This window comes from Nyctereutes procyonoides, unplaced genomic scaffold (assembly GCF_905146905.1).
Source record: "Nyctereutes procyonoides isolate TBG_1078 unplaced genomic scaffold, NYPRO_anot_genome, whole genome shotgun sequence".
NCBI classification, from domain to species: Eukaryota; Metazoa; Chordata; class Mammalia; order Carnivora; family Canidae; genus Nyctereutes; species Nyctereutes procyonoides.
This window is the reverse complement of record NW_026575020.1, coordinates 16033372-16052322: the sequence shown is the minus strand read 5'-3', so window position 1 is coordinate 16052322 and position 18951 is coordinate 16033372. Positions and strand designations below refer to the sequence as shown.

General features: G+C 37.5%; 1 protein-coding gene across 1 annotated transcript in view; it reads right to left on the bottom strand.

The window, feature by feature from the left end:
* Positions 1-1863: 1863 nt before the first annotated feature.
* The window catches only part of DHX40 (DEAH-box helicase 40), a 47790-nt gene continuing 30702 nt past the window's right edge, over positions 1864-18951 (bottom strand). The window contains exons 13-18 of the mRNA XM_055333899.1: positions 11265-11379; positions 10320-10428; positions 9301-9395; positions 6349-6418; positions 5828-6056; positions 1864-3168 (exon numbers count right to left, since the gene is read on the bottom strand). Coding sequence (XP_055189874.1) covers positions 3029-3168; positions 5828-6056; positions 6349-6418; positions 9301-9395; positions 10320-10428; positions 11265-11379 — 758 coding nt within the window. The 3' untranslated portion in view covers positions 1864-3028. The remainder of the gene's footprint in view (positions 3169-5827; positions 6057-6348; positions 6419-9300; positions 9396-10319; positions 10429-11264; positions 11380-18951) is intronic.

Sequence of the window (18951 nt, the reverse complement as noted above, 5' to 3'; positions counted from 1 at the left end):
CTCAGAGGAAATCAACTATTTTTATAGGAACTATGGTGACAATTACCTTAAAGCTTTAATGATGTCATTCTCCTTTAATAAATTGATATAGTAAAAAATAAGTCCAAATTCCATAGGATGGCTTTAAAAGCCTTCCATAATCTATTCTCAACCAATATTTTCAGCCCATTACTATCCTACATGTACTCTTTGCACCAAATAAACTGGATTGTTTGCCATACTTCTCAAATAGCCCCTGGGCATTCTAATTCTCTGTCTTGATCTATGCTATTCCTAACACCCATCTGTTTATTGGAAATTCTTCTTCAAAGAAAGCTATTTTTTATAATGCCAACAAATATATATATAGGAAAGAATTAGGGGGAAAAATGGCACCTGGGTGGCTCAGGGCATGATCCCAGGGTCCTGGGATCAAGTCCCGCATTAGGCTCCCTCCAGGGAGCCTGCTTCTCCTCTGCCTATATCTCTGCCTCTCTCTCTCTCTCTCTCTCTCTCTCTCTCTCTCTGTATCTCTCATGAATAAATAAATAAAATCTTTAGGAAAAAAAAAGTTAGGGGGAAAAAATCACCATTTTGCAACCATAAAAATAAAACAGATTTGGCAAGAATCATCAATTGATGATAAATCCAGAGAGTGATAATTTATGAGGAATAGGCTATTTAACATAATCTCGGGACACCTGGGTGGCTCAGCGGTTAAGCATCTGCCTTTGGCCCAGGGCGTGATCCCGGGATCCGGGATCAAGTTCTACGTCGGGCTGCTTGCAGGGAGCCTGCTTCTCCTTCGGCCTGTGTCTTTGCCTCTCTCTCTCTCTGTGTCTCTCATGAATAAATAAATAAAATCCTTAAAAACAAAAACAAAAAAAACATAATCTCAATATATCCCTCCCCCAAATTACTTAATAATAAGGGTAACTACACTGAAGAAGTCAAAATACCCTAACCAAGTAATCAAAATTAATGTCACTAATAGGGGTTAAATACCACGTACCTCCAGATTTGATGCCTTAGGAATTACATTGGTATTATTTATGCAGTCTTCCAGTCATGGAATTCCAACCATGTGTTCCTACCATGAGGAAACATTAGAGAAATCCAAACTGAGGACATTCTATAAAATAACTTAGGCTGGGGGCACCTGGGTGGCTCAGTTGGTTGAACATCTGACTCTTGATTTTGGCTCAGGTTGTGATCTCAGGGTCATGAGATTAAGCTCAGTGCTGCTTAAAAATCTCTCTCCCCCTCTCCCTCTCTAAAAGAAAGTAATAGCCGGTATTACTAAAAAATGTCAAAAATATTATTTAAAAATGTTAAATAGAAAGATCAAGGGAGACTGAGGATATTTTCCAGACTAAAAGAGATTAAATACAATACACAATTCTGCCTGGATCCTGAACTGGGGGGAAATGCTATAAAGGACATTATTGGGACAACTGGTGAAATGTGACTAGGGATTATAGATTTAGAATGTGTGCTTAATTTTTACTGAAACGAAAGAGTGTATTCATTCTAAGAACCCACATATAACCCTACCACATCTAAGGAAATATACTAATACATATACTTGAGAAGAGAACCTGGTAAGACCAATGTGCTAAAATAGGGTCAAGAGCAATGAAGATTACAACAGACAAATTAACCATGCTGGGAATCTTAAGGGAGCCATCATCACTCACCTTACTTTAAGAACAAACACACAGATTTGGGTCCTGATGTGCTTTTTCAATAAAGACTCAAGTTTCTAGTATTGAACAGAAAACTATTAAGACAGCAAAGAAAGTAATTGCAAAAAGTTATTTACCTATGAAAAATTTAGATTCTTAATTTTCACAAAAAATATCTAAAAACACACATTATACTACCTTTTGAATTTTAATGACACTAATAGCTTTATTTAACAAACATTGATGACTACTATGTGCAAAGCACTGTGCTAGGTGCCATAAAAGATACAAAGATGAAAAAGACATAGTCCCTGCCCACAAGGAGCGTATAATCTAGTGGGGGAGACAGACAGATACACAAATAACTAGAATACAAGGCAGTAAACACAGAGTGGGCAAGTGCTGAGTGTGGCCTGAGTGTTATACTAACTAGCCTCAAGGTTCCAATTTGAAACACTGGTGATGTAGTGTTGGCTGCTTTGAAGAAATCCCATTTCAAGATCAGCATAACGATGTTTAATTGGTCCTACCCAAGCAGCTGGAGCCAAGAGCGTAGGCCAGGTAGAGGGGCTGTTTGAAACACTGTCACACCTACATACATGATGCTGATACAGGTATGTAGGGACAGCTTAAAAAAAAAAAAAAAAACAACAACAACATATATATATCATCTGTCCTTTGGTTAATGGCTATAGCTACTGTCTTAAACAATATATTTTTATATAAAAAGGAATCTGTATAATCCCAGAAAAATCAATTTAAGGATTAATATTAATTCAACAAAGAAACTTGCCATAGGCAATTTTCTTATTTACTAATTGATTAAGTCTTTTCTCTAAATATCTATAAAGCTCTGTAGCAATTAAACAGTTAGACATCTAAGTATTGCTGAGTAAAAACCTCTTATATTCAGCCTTCTGAAGGAAATGGTCACATACCTGATAACCTGATATAATACTATTCTAATAGCAACAAGAAGGCCTTAAAGAGATTTAAGGAAAATAATTTTTAATACTTCAAATGCAAATGGAATACACGCTGATTAAATACAATTCAGTGTTCTTTGAAAATATTTCAATGACAGCATTTGATACCAGTTAAGGCCAGCAAAACTGAAGTGAGGAAAATATTACATGTATTGTCTTTCATTGGTTTCATATATCATTGCCTAGGACAATGGCAACTCAATCTTTTCTTTGAAAATTCCATTTATTGGTACTGATGAACTTTGATTTTGCTTTTAGCTTATATGCTAATAACAGCTGCTGACCACTTCCTCTTGGTAGTGCTGTCTGATATAAATGGCAAAGTAGAAGCACATTTCCTGGCTGCTTTTCCTACTTCCTGAATTGGAGGTTCACCACTTAGCCTGTTTCCTTCCGTGTGTCACTGTGATCCTGGGACCTCTGCTGTTTTCGCTCAAGGAAACGAGCACGTGCATCTGATATGGATTTATCATCATTTCTTCTTTGCATTTTCTTTAGGACTTCTTTTGAGATTCCATCTGAAAACGTTACAAATTAGTCCAGTAAAACTTCAGTTGTGAAAATCAGTACAAGAAATATTAGGAGAAGGACATGCCCTGATTTTTCAATGTTAAGGGGGAGGAAAAAGTAAATTAAAATGTGTCCTTTTAAAAGAAACAATGTAGTCTACAGTTAAAAAATAAAAAGGGAAGGGAAGGGGAAGGAAAGGGAAGGGGAAGGAGGAAGGGAAGGGGAAGGAAGAGGAAGAAGGGAGGGGAAGGGGAAGGGAAGGAAAGGAGAAAGCAAGGGAAGGGAAGGGAAGGAAAGGGAAGGGAAGGGGAAACAGAAAGGGAAGGAAAGGGAGAAAGCAACCATGGAGACCTAAATGTTAGAACAACTGACCCTAATTCAAACATGTAGTAGAGTTATACAATGCAATGAAACACTACATTTTTAGACTCTTCCAGATCTTGGGCAAAATTCCTTACCACTCTATTTCTCATGGTGTTTTTAAAGATTTTATTTATTGATTTGAAGGTGGGGGGAGCGCACGCACAAGCAGGGGGAACAACAGAGGGAGAGGGAGAAGCAGGCAGGGAGCCTGATGTAGGGCTTGATCCCAGGACCCTGGGATCACGACCAGAGTTGAAGACACCCAACAGACTGAGCAACCCAGGCACCCCTACTTATTTCTCATGATGTTAAAAAAGGATAACACAATTTGCTCCATCAATCAGCCTCAGAGGTAGGAGAAAGAGAATCCAGGCTCCACGCTCAGTGCGCAGTTGGTGCAGGGCTCAATCTTACAACCTTAAGATCATGACCTGAGCAGAAATCAAGAGTCTGGCACTTAACTGACTGAGCCATCCAGGCGCCCCAATGCCTTAGACTCTTAAGTTCTTGCATTGGTATGAGTATTCACATGGGTTCTTGGAACTAGACATAACTCTAGCTGAGGACATAAATTAATGTTACTAAATGTAGAGGACATGACCCTCATTTCTGCTACTGTATTTCTTCTGGCCAAGTGTATATAGTTAGGTCTTCATGACAATATATATTGTGGGGGGGAATGATAATGCTTGTGAAAATCCATCAGCAGATATCTATACTTACATTTCTTTTTTATATATATTAATTTTTGTATGAGGCTGTATAGTTTATACATTTTTTCATTTAAAAAATTAAGGTATAATTTTTTAAAATTTATTTTTATTTATTTATGATAGACATAGAGAGAGAGAGAGAGAGAGAGGCAGACACACAGGCAGAGGGAGAAGCAGGCTCCATGCCAGGAGCCCGACGTGGGACTCGATCCCAGGACCCTAGGATCACGCCCTGGGCCAAAGGCAGGCTCGAAACCGCTGAGCCACCCAGGGATCCCCAAGGTATAATTTATCTATAGTAAAATATACACTTTTTAGCATACAGTTCTATGAATTTTTACTATTCCATACAGTCTGTGACCAAAATCAGGAGACAGAATTCTCAACCCCCCAAATTCCCTCCTGTCCCTTTGTGGTCAACCCCTCCTCTCACCCCCAGCTTCTCACAACCACTGATCTATCTCAACAGATCTATTTTTTAAAAGGTATTGGTTTTCACATCCCAAATTGACCTTTATTATAAAAATTTAAGGGTGTCTGGGTGACTCAGTGGGTTAAGCATTCGACTCTTGATTTCGGCTCAGGTCATGATCTCAGGGCTGAGAGATGGAGCCCTCGCTTAGCACAGAGGCTGGTTGAGGTTCTCTCTCTCTGCCTTCTGCCCCTCCCTGCCCTCCCCCTCTACAAGCATGTGTTCTCTGTCTCAAAAATAAGTAAGTAAATAAAAATAAAATCTTATTTAAAAAAATCAGCCTCAGAAAGCTTTACTGAAGAGCCTTTTGTACCTATGAGGTGAAAATTAAACTTTCTGTCCTAGTTCAGTATAACTGTTTATGTCTCTCAACTAGGGACCTAACATTTCACAGAAAAATCCCCTAGAAAAAATTTTTAAAAATTTTTTTTAATTTTTATTTATTTATGATAGTCACAGAGAGAGAGAGAGGCAGAGACACAGGCAGAGGGAGAAGCAGGCTCCATGCACCAGGAGCCCGATGTGGGATTCGATCCCGGGTCTCCAGGATCGTGCCCTGGGCCAAAGGCAGGCGCCAAACCGCTGCACCACCCAGGGATCCCTAGAAAATATTTTAAAAAGATGTTCTGAAGTAATAGTTCACAAAATTTTATAAGCAAAATAAAAGTAGCAAAGACCTACTGAAAAACAGTATGTCATTATAATTAACAGTATAGGCCATCACATCAAGTCAGTGGAATTCCTTGGATTCAAAAATCCAGACTCACAACTTATTAGCTATGGAATTTTCAGCAAATTATTATATGCTAAGTATTTCCTTATCTATAAAGCGGGGATATATACTTACATGTACTTAACTCAGCGTTATTGTGAAAACTCAATGGGGTAATGCAAGTTGTTAGCACATGACAAAGGCTCAAGAGATACTGTTGTTATTAATAATGTTGTAGACAGAGGGGTTAAGGAAAATATGATTAACTGGAAGGAAAGACAGAAGTGAAAGTAAAGTCTGAGACTTGTGACAACTCTGCTTTCTCAGGGGACAGAGCCCGAATCTATGCTATGTAACAATATTTATGCTTCTTGGACTTCTATCACTAGAACAAGTGATTGACTCACCCTTTAGATGCTTTACATTTTCCTTATTTGTCCATCTCCTCCTTGCATCTTCTCTCACTTCACGTCGGGCCACACTGCTCAAATCATGTGCATTAAATTCATGCAACTTGGGTAACAAGTCTCTCACCCATTCATAACGGATTGGACACACAATTCTTGCGTAGACTTTGGTGGTAACTAATACCTCATGAAAAATGATCCATTCGAGTTTGGTTTCTTGTTCATGAAGCTATATAAAAGAATTCATTTAAGGATGATAACTCAGTAAGCCGCCTTATTCCACATTTGATCAGCCACATACTAACAGCCCAAATTCTTCTGAATTAATTCCTATATTCTTCAATCAGGAGGCATGGGCCAACCAGTACCTTACAGTTTTATGTAATAAAGATATAGGCTAAACTTAACCTCAAAGTGAAAAGTAGAAGACATTTGTGCATTACTAATTCCTACACCTTTACAAATTTCTTTCCTTTATTAAAAATAGGACACTTTAATAATAATAATAATAAAGCACTTACTGCTGAGGAAGGATGAATGTGAACTGGGCTTCCACGCCCATCCATTGTGCAAAACGTTCTCCCAACAGATCTAAGAACCAAACCAAATAAAACAAAATCAAAGGATAAAGAACAGTAAAACAATGAAATAAATAGACCACCAAGTCTAACAATGAACAATTTTATGTTTTACCACAAAGAGTGCTACAAACAGAAGTTTAAACTTTTTCAACTGTCACTATAATTTCTCTACCAACTCCTCTTAAATAATGATACAACTTCTCATTATATATAACCTAAACAGTCATTTCAGTTAAGTACAACATTTCTGGTCAATAATTAGTAATATTAACAGTAATACCATATTTGTGCTTTAAAGTTTCTAGAATGATTTTATAATAAAGCCTCAAAACAACCTGCGAGTTTTGAGAGCAAAGTACTTTTATTTAGAAGTCAAAACTGAGATTCAAATAAATCAACTAGTCTTCTAAAGATCACAGAGTTAATGTATAGTGAAAGCAAGTCCCAAACATAGGTCTTCTGACTTAAATACAATGTTCTTTATATAGTATGCTACATCTCTTTTTAAAGGGATAATTTTCACTATTCTAAAATCTGATAATTAGAATATTGCACCTATCATTTTTCTAATTCATGTTCTTAACTTCAAATTCCTATCCTCTTCTGGGGCGCCTGGGTGGCTCAGTTGGTTACGTGTCTGCCTTTGGTTTAGGTGATGACTCCAGGGTCCTGGAACTGAGCCCCACATTGGGCTCCCTACTTGCCTGCCCCTCCTTCCCACTCCAGTTCTCTACCTCTTTCTCAAATAAATGAATAAAATCTTTAAAAATAATTCCTATCCTCTTCTATACTTCCCTACATAAATATTATTCGAAAGACTTGTCAAAATACTAGCCCTAGTTCAATTATCACTACAGATGATTTCCTATAATACTTTGTATATAGTCCCATTATAATACAGATCAGACTGCATTATAATTGTTTACATACTGTACAGTACAAAAATCTTTTTTACTTGAATTATGTGAGTTAGTTGCCAACCTTATGCCCCATCATCTCCAAATACATGAGTGTACATTTCCTAAAATCAAGGACATTCTCTTGGGCATCTGGGTGGCTAGGTGGTTGAGCATCTGCCTTTGGCTCAGGTCATGATCCTAGGGTCCTGGGATCCAGTCCCACATCAGACTCCCTGAGGGGGGCCTGTTTCTCCCTCTGCCTACGTGTCTGCCTCTCTGTGTGTCTCTCATGAATAAATAAATAAAATCTTTAAAAAAAAAAAAAAGGGACATTCTCCTACATAACTGTAATACATAATACAACCATCAAAACCAGAGAATTAACACTGAAGGATGATTAACATCTAATCCTCAGATCCCAATGAAGTTTTATCCAAATGTCCTAATAATATCCTTTACAGCAAAAGGATCCAAATCAGAATCAAGTATTAATTTTATTTTTCATGTCCCCTTAGTCTCCTTCATTCTGGCATACTCCCCAGTCTTTGACCTTCCTGATCTTGACAGCTTTTTTAGTAATAATTTTGTAGTATGCTCCTCAATTTGAGTTTGTTTGTTTCAAGATGATTAGATTTAGGTTATGTATCTTTGGCAGAAACATCACAGAAGTGAAGCTGTATTTTTCATTATATCCTTTCAGGAAGAACATGATTTCAATTTGTTTCATGACTGATAGTGTTCACTTTGATGGCTTGATTTGGGTAGCATCTGCCAGGCTACTCCATGAAAAAGTTACTTTTTTTCCTTTTTCTCTTTGTAATTAATAAGAATTTTATAGAGAGGTGCACGACTAATTCCATTTGTCATTAAACTTTTAATTTATTCATTTATTAATTTATAGAACTACAGACCCATTGATTTCATGTTTTACTTAGTAGGCTATAAAATCCATTACTATCATTATTTATTTTGATGCTAAAATGTCCTATATTGGATCAGCTGGGGACTATTCAAGCAACTAGCTCCAGCATACTTCTAACATGCCCTCAAACTTGATTTATCTCTTCTTGCTTACTGATAAAATAAGATGTTCTGGGCTCATCTTGTACTTTCCTACTCCTATTTCTCCAAACAGCTCTGAGTCCATTAGGCGGCAGATGGTTGTTTCAAGTCACAATCTGGGCACTAACTATATTCATTACTATTATGTTATTGCTCTCACTTCATCTCAGAGCTAGGATCTTGTATAAATGTAAATATTTACACACATACATATAAATATATATTATAAATATATACAGTAACATCTATTTTTATTCCTGTATCTATCTATCCATCCATCTAAGTATATTGAAAACCATTAAGTTCACAATGATACCCTAAAATTCCAATCCAACACTACAGGGCTCATTCTCATTTTCTATTTTCTCCCTTTCAGTATTTCTAACTCCATTCACCATTCCTTAATATATTAAATTATGTGATCAATTCCTTTGTATATAATAAGTTTCTCATCATCACTATTGTTACCCCTTCCCCTAAGAAGATGCCCTCTCTCACTACACTCAGACTCTAAATGCAACACCAAACACCTCCCATATGAGTGCCTTCCCCATCCTGCTCAACTGCTGACACTCTACACTGAGCTCTCCTTCCTCAGAGATGTCATGCTCACTCAACTTGTTTGTCTTTCAACCTCCACACAGAGCCACCCCTTGCAAGGAAACCCTTGTCATTCAACTTAGGTACTGATACCCCATTCTAGACAGCTGTCCTACAAACTCCCTCCTACCAAACTTGAGGTCCAATATCCCACTCTGAGCCACTGCAGCTCTCCCTTCACAAGTGACAATTATGGAGTCACTGTAATTGATGTCATCATAATCACGGAGCTTAAATAAATCATCAATCTTTAATATTATATTAAATAGTTCAACACTGTAGTCAAATACAGTAGTATTTCTTATCCATTTCTCAAGTTCATATTGCTTACCTTCGAGCTACATTTTTGAAATAGCCTGCACAAAGACATCTTCGTAGTACTTCATGTTTTGGGCCTTCAAAGGTCTCTCTTGGAAAATCACTTTGCTATAGAAATAATATATATATAGTGGTAATCTCACAGAATAATATGAAATAATCTTTCATTCTGAAAACTACACATTTCTAAAGACTTCTGTTTCTGGCCGGAATGAAGTAAGAGGGATCAGATTTGAGGCACCTGGAAGGCTCAGTTGTTTAAGCGTCTGACTCATGATTTCAGCTCAGGTCATGATCTCAAGGGTCGTGAGATTGAGCCCCACGACAGTCTCTGTGCTCAGTGCAGAGTCTATTTGTCCCTTTCCCTCTGCTCTTCCCCTTAATCGCTAGCTCTCTCTCTCTCTCTCTCAAATAAATAAATAACATCTTTTAAAAAAAAGAGAGATCAGATTTACCCTTCTGCTTGAAACAACCAAAAATATATGAAATAATGATTTCCAAAGCACTGCATATCAAGCAATAAGAATAGTGATCCATGAGAAATAAATGAAGTGTAAGAAATAAATGAAATAAGCCCAATGACTGCCCCTGCTTACAGTCAACCTTGAGATTCTGGATGAAGGCTCAGGGAAGGAATAATCCATGTGGAACCTGGAGCATTATTCCCCCAGCTAAAGAAACAGGGCCAAGAATCCAGGAAGACCAAGATGGCTAGAATTTACAGGCCAAGAGTTCAGAAGAGAAGAGAACTTGATAGAGATAGGGCTCCCAGAAATTTACTGAAGGGCCTCCACAAGGGTTCAGCTGAGCACTGGTTAGCATATAAAAGTGAGGAAATTACCCAAGACAAGGAAAAGCATCTCTCCAAAGGATAAGAGGTTAATAGTGCTTGGTACTTACATGCAGCTAGGAATGGGGCCTATTCCTACAAACCAGAGATCAGAACATCTCATAATTTCCTATAGTTTGGGGTACAGTATTCAGAGAATCTTGCTAAAATGCTACTCAAGGAAAGATTATTATAATAATTACCTGTTTAAGCTTCCTGATTAGTTCCCGAAGTTGAGCTTCAACACGAAATGCAGAAAATAAGCATCTCCAATGAATCCAATGTTTCTGGCACCATGAAGCTGGAGCTCCACTGCAAAACAAAAATAATGGTATCTTGAAAATACCTTCTATAAGTGAAAGTCTAACAGGGGTGTCTGGCTGGCTCAGTCAGTAGAACATGTGACTCTCGATTTTGGGGTCTTAAGTTCAAGCCCCACATTGAGCACAGAATTTACTTAAAAAAAAAAAGATAGTTTAACATTCTCATACCTATTACAAAACTAGAAACAAATAAGCAATAGTCAGTTTTTTTTATGAGATCTGTCCAATTACTGAGAAAGCACTTTAAAGAATTTGAAAAAACTAATGTGTCTCTGAGTGAATTAAAAAATAATTTGTATGGGTGCCTGGGTGGCTCAGTCTGTTGGGTATCTGCCTTTGGCTCAGGTCATGGTCCCAGGGTCCTGGGATCAAGTTCTGCATCAGGCTCCCTGCTCTGTAGGGGGCCCTGCTTCTCCCTCTCCATCTGCCTACTCCTTCCCCTGCTGCTCTCTCTCTCTCTCTGTGTCAAGTAAATAAATAAAATCTTTTAAAATAATTTGTAAATGAATTTCTTCTTATACATATATACTTTAACAAATGTCCAATTATTTCCTCATCCATGCTACTTCTACAGAACCAAAATTCTATAAGGTCACCTTCAGGAAAGGTTTAGGGAGAGAATGAAGAAGATAACTAATATTATATAATAAATGCCTACTTAGTAACAGTTACCTGGCATAGATAAATCTCACTTATGTTCACAAAAATAACTTGAGGTCAACAGTATCCCCACTGAACCTTACTGTCTACAGTTACATAATAAATATGCATTGGAGCTATATTTCAAACAGACAATTTCTTAGTACATAGAACTATTTCACATACCTTGATTTGCACTGTTCAAAGATGACAGCTAAAGTTGCAAAGTCATTAAATCCTCCAGCTTTAGCTGCCAATTCTCTATGTCTTTGTTCTGCTTCCTTCTGGTACTCTGGATCAACTAAAATGACAATTGGAGAGACAATTTAGTTACACTTTATATCAAATGCCTACATTCGCTTTCTTTACTCAAGGTCATTAGAATCTGCTTCATCATCTACAGTGGAATAAGGTGGAACTATATTAACTCTTTGGGGTGGGGGGAACACCTCTAATTACTCCCATAACTTTTCTTCTTTTCTTTTCTTGTGATGTGTAAAAAAGCAATACTTTGGAGCAATTCACCATACTTTAGAGATTTAACCAGAAGAGTAACAATAATTCTCCTAATATGCTTGCCTTTAAAATAGAATTTAGAATTTATTTTTTAAGTTTGTTTTGATCATAAGAGTAACCCATGTTCACAGTAAAAAGAAAGTATGCAGGAGTTCAGCATTCCCCACTCTGTCACATTACCCATAAACCAATCCTCAAGGCTAACCACTGTTAAGTATCAATTGAATGTGTGTCCTTCAAGATATTTTCTAAGTATATACCAGCGTATGTATATAGTGGCTTATTTTTACATAAATGGGTTATAAGTTCTGAAACTTCCTTTATTTAATAATAGCTTCTTGTCAGTACCTATAGAATTTTTCATTCTCAAAATAGCTACATTGTATCCCCAGGGGTATAAGGAACATAACACAATTTAACCAGTCCCTATCTATCCAATTCCTAATTAAGGGCAATTAGACAGGACTATCCTATAAGCAGAACTGAACTACTAAAAGCCTTTTCTTTCCTTTTATAACTTTATATTGAAGTAAAACATGTATGCAGAAAACAACCAGGTTATAATTGTACAGTTCAATGTTAACAAGCATAACATACCAATATACTCAACACCCAGATCAACAGTGTATTACTAGCATCCAGAAGCCCTCTTTTTGCTCTCCTTGCAATAACTACCTATACCCTCTACAAGTAATCATATCCTAACTCCTAACCTCATAGAAGGGTTTTCCTGTTTCTAAATTTTGTATAAATGTACTTTGTGTTTGATTTCCTTAGCTCAACGTTGTTTTTGAGATTTATCTGTTAGTGATTTTGACCCAATCACACTCAGGATTCATATGGTCTCTGACTACCCAAGTTCCCCACATAATACTTTACCCAAGCTAAATTTCTTTGAGAGTCTCACTTTTTTTCAAAATTTCCTAGGGTTCCTTCATTCATTCTACATCATACCACAATTCCTATTGCTTTAATATACACATCACAACTAGCATAAGCACCATATTGCCTGATACTAGAGAGCAGTACTTATATAGACTATGATGATGCAAATCTGCAAAGCAGCAGTTCCTGGTATTAGGAGGAAAGCAATCTGATTAAAGAAAACACTCATGAGGGGATCCCTGGGTGGCGCAGCAGTTTGGCGCCTGCCTTTGGCCCAGGGCGCGATCCTGGGGACCCGGGATCGAGTCCCACATCGGGCTCCCGGTGCATGGAGCCTGCTTCTCCCTCTGCCTATGTCTCTGCCTCTCTCTCTCTCTCTCTGTGTGTGTGTGTGTGTGTGTGTGACTATCATAAATAAATAAAAATTAAAAAAAAAAAGAAAACACTCATGAAGATAAAAAGTCTTTCATCCCAGGCTTTAAGTAGCTTCCACCCTTGTTACCTAGGTAACAACTGAGGGAAGCAGCTAGAGACAAAAGGAGAAACAATATGATTAATTACAGGCCATACAAACAGCCTTACCAAGATGAAAATACAATTCCCATCTCCTGAACCACTTAGGGAAACTTATTTTTAAGCCAAAACATTTCATTTCCAGCACTGAATCACCACTGCCCAAAAGGTATTATGCCAAAATTCAAATTGCACGACACTCATCACCGTGTTCTGGCTCCCAACACTAAGAGACACGCAGATAGGCAGGGGCTCTAGGGTCCCTGAATTGTGTTTCATGCTATAGAAATGTAGAGCACCAGATTCCTTGAACCCCTGGGCTATAAAGCCACAGAGAAGCTTCCCACTTGGCTCAGTTCTTTTCTCTGCCCCAGCCAACCATTCAATTTGGCACCAGCATAATTTACACAGGTAGCTTACCATCTCTTACTAAAATGTCAGAGTAACTGCACCAACTTTTAGTGTAGATCACAATGTTAAGCTCAGCTCATATTTTGTGAAGATTAACTCTGCCTGGTTAGTGTTGGATCCTTGTTGTTTAGTAGACACTTGCTCACATTTTAAAAAATGTAGGATACTCTATGTCCATCATGAATAAATAAATAAAATCTTTAAAAGGGGGGGGGGGGGATCCCTCGGTGGCTCAGCAGTTTAGCGCATGCCTTTGTCCCAGGGCGTGATCCTGGAGTCTCAGGATCAAGTCCCACATCGGGCTCCTCCCTCTGCCTATGTCTCTGCCTCTCTCTCTCTGTCTATCATGAATAAATAAATAAAATCTTAAAAAAAAAAAAATGTAGGATACTGGAACCCCTGAGTGGCTCAGAGATTGAGCTTCTGCCTTGGGCTCAGGGTGTGATCCCAGGGTCCTGGGATCAAGACCCGCATCAGGCTCCCAGTAGGGAGCCTGCTTCTCCCTCTGCCTGTGTCTTTGCCTGTGTGTGTCTCTCATGAATAAATAAATAAAATCTTAAAAAAAAAATGTAGAAGCATATTGCTTCCCTGGCTGTCCACCTCACATTGATAGTTTCTCTCTGTCTCTGCTCTCTTTTTCCATTATTCTCAAAGTCAAGAGAACAAATAACATTTTTTTGTTCCTTTTCCCTGACTCTCCCCTAAAATAACCTAATTAATTGAAATTAAAAGAGGCAGAAGTCCCACAGTAAATTCAGGATATGACTAGGAAAGTCAAAACCCATATCACACATAGTTCCTACAATCTCAGCAAGTCTGTCCTTTAAACAACAGTCTGATTATTCATCTTTAATTACTTTCCAGTATATATCACTGTCTTTAATTTATTACTATTTCCCCAGATGGAATTCTATTATCAGTTTTACATCATGCAAATAGGTAGATGATACTGAAGCAAGAACTATAAGTAACAAGGTGAAGCAGCAAAACAAGGTTTTATCAGCTGAACTTCTTCATTTGGGAAGATAATCTGGTACTTTTCTAGAGAGCACTCCATCAGAAAACAAAACCATTTCACAGAAGATTTCTCTTTTTTTCTTTTTTCCACAGAACATTTCAATAATAATAACAGTCCTCAGAGCTAACACATAAAGTGCCCTTTATTTCAAAAATATCACAATTAAAATAAACACTTTAGGAACAACCCAGTGTTGTTATTTTAAATTTGTTCCATTTTGAGGCAACGCTTTTTATCACCTAAAAAATATTTTACAGCTCTTACTTCATTGTGTGACTTCTAAAGCCATATATCTATACTAGCATTTTAGCAGATGTTGTATACAGTTTACTATAGCAAAAGACATCACTAAAAATGTTGACAGTATGATCATTTTGATGTGTATAATCTTAATGTGAGATGTTAGAATACTGCCCAGTTTTACCAGTAAGTATATAAAAAACTAAATTAGGTGATCTACAAAGACCCAAGCCAGAAAGGACTGTTTAACCTATAAAGACTACAAATGCATGTTAGAAGCAGCTGGAAAGCCAATATACATTTTGGGTGTAACAAGATTTTAACAAGTCACATTCTCAAAAGCTGAAGCTGCATTTTGCAGCAGCTAAAGTTCTTAATGATTCAGGTTTTAAAATTAATTATATATTTATATAAAAACCATAGTATTTAAACATGAACAAAAAACTGATAGCAATTGTTATCTCTAGGACATGTTTAGTCCTTGGGTCTGATGAGAAGAAGACTTACTTTTCATTAGTTCTCTGTGTAGTGTTTGAATTGAATTTTTAACTATATACATATATTGGAAATGGTGATGTGAGGAGTGGGTGAAACCTTTCTCCCAGAGAGACATCTGTTAAACCAGTCAATCACCAAAGACAATCATTCAAAGTCTCTGGAGACTGACTGAATCTATAGAATTCAATAAGAACAGAATGAAGGATCACATTTGAGTAGGAACTACACTCAACCCCCCCCATAGCTTTGTGTGGAAGAGGGCTTAGCAGCCTGAACACAGCAGCCTTTCCCTTACCTCCAGCTCATTGCTCTATAAGAATAATCAAGGCTGAACGGCTAATGAATGAGGAACAGTAATGGCAGTGCTTACAGGTCTGTTTTGCAGAAGTGTTGTTCTAGTGAGTTCAGCAGCTGAGTGGTACCTCCCAACACTCTCAGTTTCAGAGAGCTATACCAGGTTTTTGTTTTTGTTTTTGTTTTTGGCAACCAGTGAATATCCACTGATACCATCTCACCAAGCTTTGTGCTGAGGAAAATGTATACTGGGCAGTGGTGGTAACCAAAGCACCAGTTCCCTATCTCCCACTTCAAGCTTCTGCTCTACAGGGAGGATCTTGGTGGGGCAGCCCGTGAAGAGCAGATTCCCAATCAACTCCCAGCTCCTATTCCATAGCACAGAGGTTCTACCCATGAGAGGAAAGAGACAAGCATTGTTAAAAACCAGCAATACTTTACCCCTGCCAAGGTACCTAACTTTATTTGGATCAGACTATAGAAATATTAATGCCCCAAAGGCACTGTCAAAAACAACAGAGCAGGGATCCCTGGGTGGCGCAGCGGTTTGGCGCCTGCCTTTGGCCCAGGGCGCGATCCTGGAGACCCGGGATCGAATCCCACATCGGGCTCCCGGTGCATGGAGCCTGCTTCTCCCTCTGCCTGTGTCTCTGCCTCTCTCTCTTTCTCTCTCTGTGACTATCATAAATAAATAAAAAAAAATTAAAAAAAAAAAAAACAGAGCAATGAGCTACCAATCAGTGGAGACTAACAGCTTAAAGTGTTACCATTAGAAATTGAGGCAGATAGGCCAAAAACTTAATAGGAAAATCAGAGAAACGTACTAAACCCATAATTGTCTTGATGTTCTGAAAGACTATGCAGATGCCCAAGGTTATACCTTCTGAGGAGATACAAAAGGTACAAAAAGGAGAGGCAACATTTGAGCTTCCAGTCTATGGTTGAACACAGGACAAACTCATAAACTCTGACTGTGAAAACAGTCTCTAAACTACACAACACATATCCAACAGTAAAAGGTAAAAAATTCACAAACTTAAAAGTATTAAGTACAACCTCCAGCCAACAACCAGTAGCTGACTGCTGGCATTGAAATGTACAAAAATGTATGAAAACTTCACTAAGTGGGGCTCAATAGTAGATATGGTTTTGGAAGAAGAAAGAACCAGCAAAATATAGATCAAGAGAGATTATGCAATCTAAAGAATAAAGAAAAAAAGGAATGATGAAAAATGAGCAGCCTCAGAGAAATGTGGGACACCATTAAGCACACGAACATTTGTATAATAGGACTGCCAGAAGGAAAGAAAAGAGGCAGAAAAATTTTTAAGGCAATAGCTGAAAAATTCCAAAATTTGATGAAGAACATTAATCTACACATTGAGGAAGCTTAATGAACTCCAAGTAAGATAAAAGCAAAAGGACCCACAGACACATAATAGCCAATATACTGAAAGCAGCAAAAGGAAAATGACTTATTATGCACAAAAGAATCCCAATAAAATTAACAAATGACTTCACATTAGATGTAATGGATGCTGGAGGACTGTGGAATGATTTATTTATTCACAGTGTTGAAATAAATTGCCACCTAAGAATCCTATATCCAATAAAATAATCTTTCAAAATGAAGGCAAAATAAAGACATTCCCAGATAACAAAACCTAAAAGAATTCATTGCTCGCATACCTGATTTACAGGAAATAATAAAGGAAGTTATTCAGGCTGAAGGCAAGTGGCACCAGACAGTAATTTGAATGACACTGAAAAAAAGCACTGGCAAAAGTAAATAAGTAAATATGTAGGTAAATGGAAAAGAAAATATTTCTTCTATTATGTTCCTTTAGTGATTGAAAAAGAAACTGCATGAAATATTACCTATAAAATTGTATTGTTGGGTGTATTAATAGAGAAATGTAATAGATTTGAGAATAACACCTCATGTATTACATTTTTTTTAAAAAAAAGAGACCTAGGTCAGTATCTAAAGGAAAAAAAAAAAACCTCAAACCTGTCCCTGACATAACAATAGAAAAGGCCACTGCTATTTTATAGTTACATTTTCATTATGTGGAATTTGGAGACACTGATAAATCTCCTAGCTACACCTCAGTGCTTCAGGGGTAATTCATGTTTCATATCCATTAACATGACTAACATCAAGTGCTTCACAAAGGCAAGATTTAATCAAAAATATCTCACCAAATCAAAGCACAGAATATAAGATATATTCCTGTTGGCTATATTATCTGAATATTCTAAACAGTAAGACCTATGTTCATAGATACCTAAAGCCAAATATTAGACTAACAAAGAGAAGTCTCCTTTTTCCTTGAGGGCCTACAAATATAGGTCACTTTCAAATAATGTTTTCCTAAAGTGTAGGTCCCAAATAAAGGCCTTCAAGATACTGAAAACCAATTCAATGACCTGATAAAAAAACAAAGAACACATAATTAAAACCTAAGACCTGGGCAGCCCAGGTGGCTCAGCGGTTTAGCGCCGCCTTCAGCCCAGGGAGTGATCCTGGAGACCCGGGATCGAGTCCCGCGTCGTGCTCCCTGCATGGAGCCTTCTTCTCCATCTGCTTGTGTCTCTGCCTCTCTCTCTCTCTCTCTCTCTCTCATGAATAAATAAATAAAACCTTTAAAAAAATAAAAATAAAATAAAACCTAAGACCTGAACAACCTAAAAAGTTAAAAAGTTGAGAAAATAATCCATCCACACACAGAAGATTCTAAACAAAAATTTTAAAATCAGGGACACCTAGGTGGCTCAGTCTGTTGAGCATCTGACTCTTGGTTTCAGCTCAGGTCATGATCTCAGGACCACAGAATCCAGTGAGCCCTGTGATGGCCTGTGTGTTCAGTGCAGACTGTGCTTGAGATTCTCTCCCTTTCCCTCTGCCCCTCCCCTCTGTTCCCACATGCTTTCTATTTTTAAAATAAATAAAATCTTAAAAAGAAAAAAAAATTTAAAGCCAATACCTGGCCTTCTACTTCCAGTACTGGAATAGACTTAATTTTTCATTTCTTCACAACTTCTTTCAAAGACATATGAAAGTTTAAAGGAATATTATAATACTGTATTTGAAGTTTATAATGTATTAAATGTAATATATATGACAACAATAGCACACATGATGGAGGAATGAATAGAACTAAATTGTTGCAAGGTTTTCTATATTTTACATGAAGCAATAAAATATTCATTGAGTGAACTGTGATTAAAGATGTAAATTATAAGCCCTCAGCAAGGAGAATAGCAACAAGAATAAAGGGTTCAACACAATCCCTATCAAAATTCTAGCAGACTTTTTCTTGAAAAACCTGGTATGCTGATTCTAAAATCTTTATAGAAATGCAAGGAATATGGAATAACCACAAGAGTATCAAAAAAGGAACACAATGGGATCCCTGGGTGGCTCAGCAGTTTGGTGCCTGCCTTTGCCCCAGGGCACGATCCTGGAGACCTGGGATCGAGTCCCACGTCAGGCTT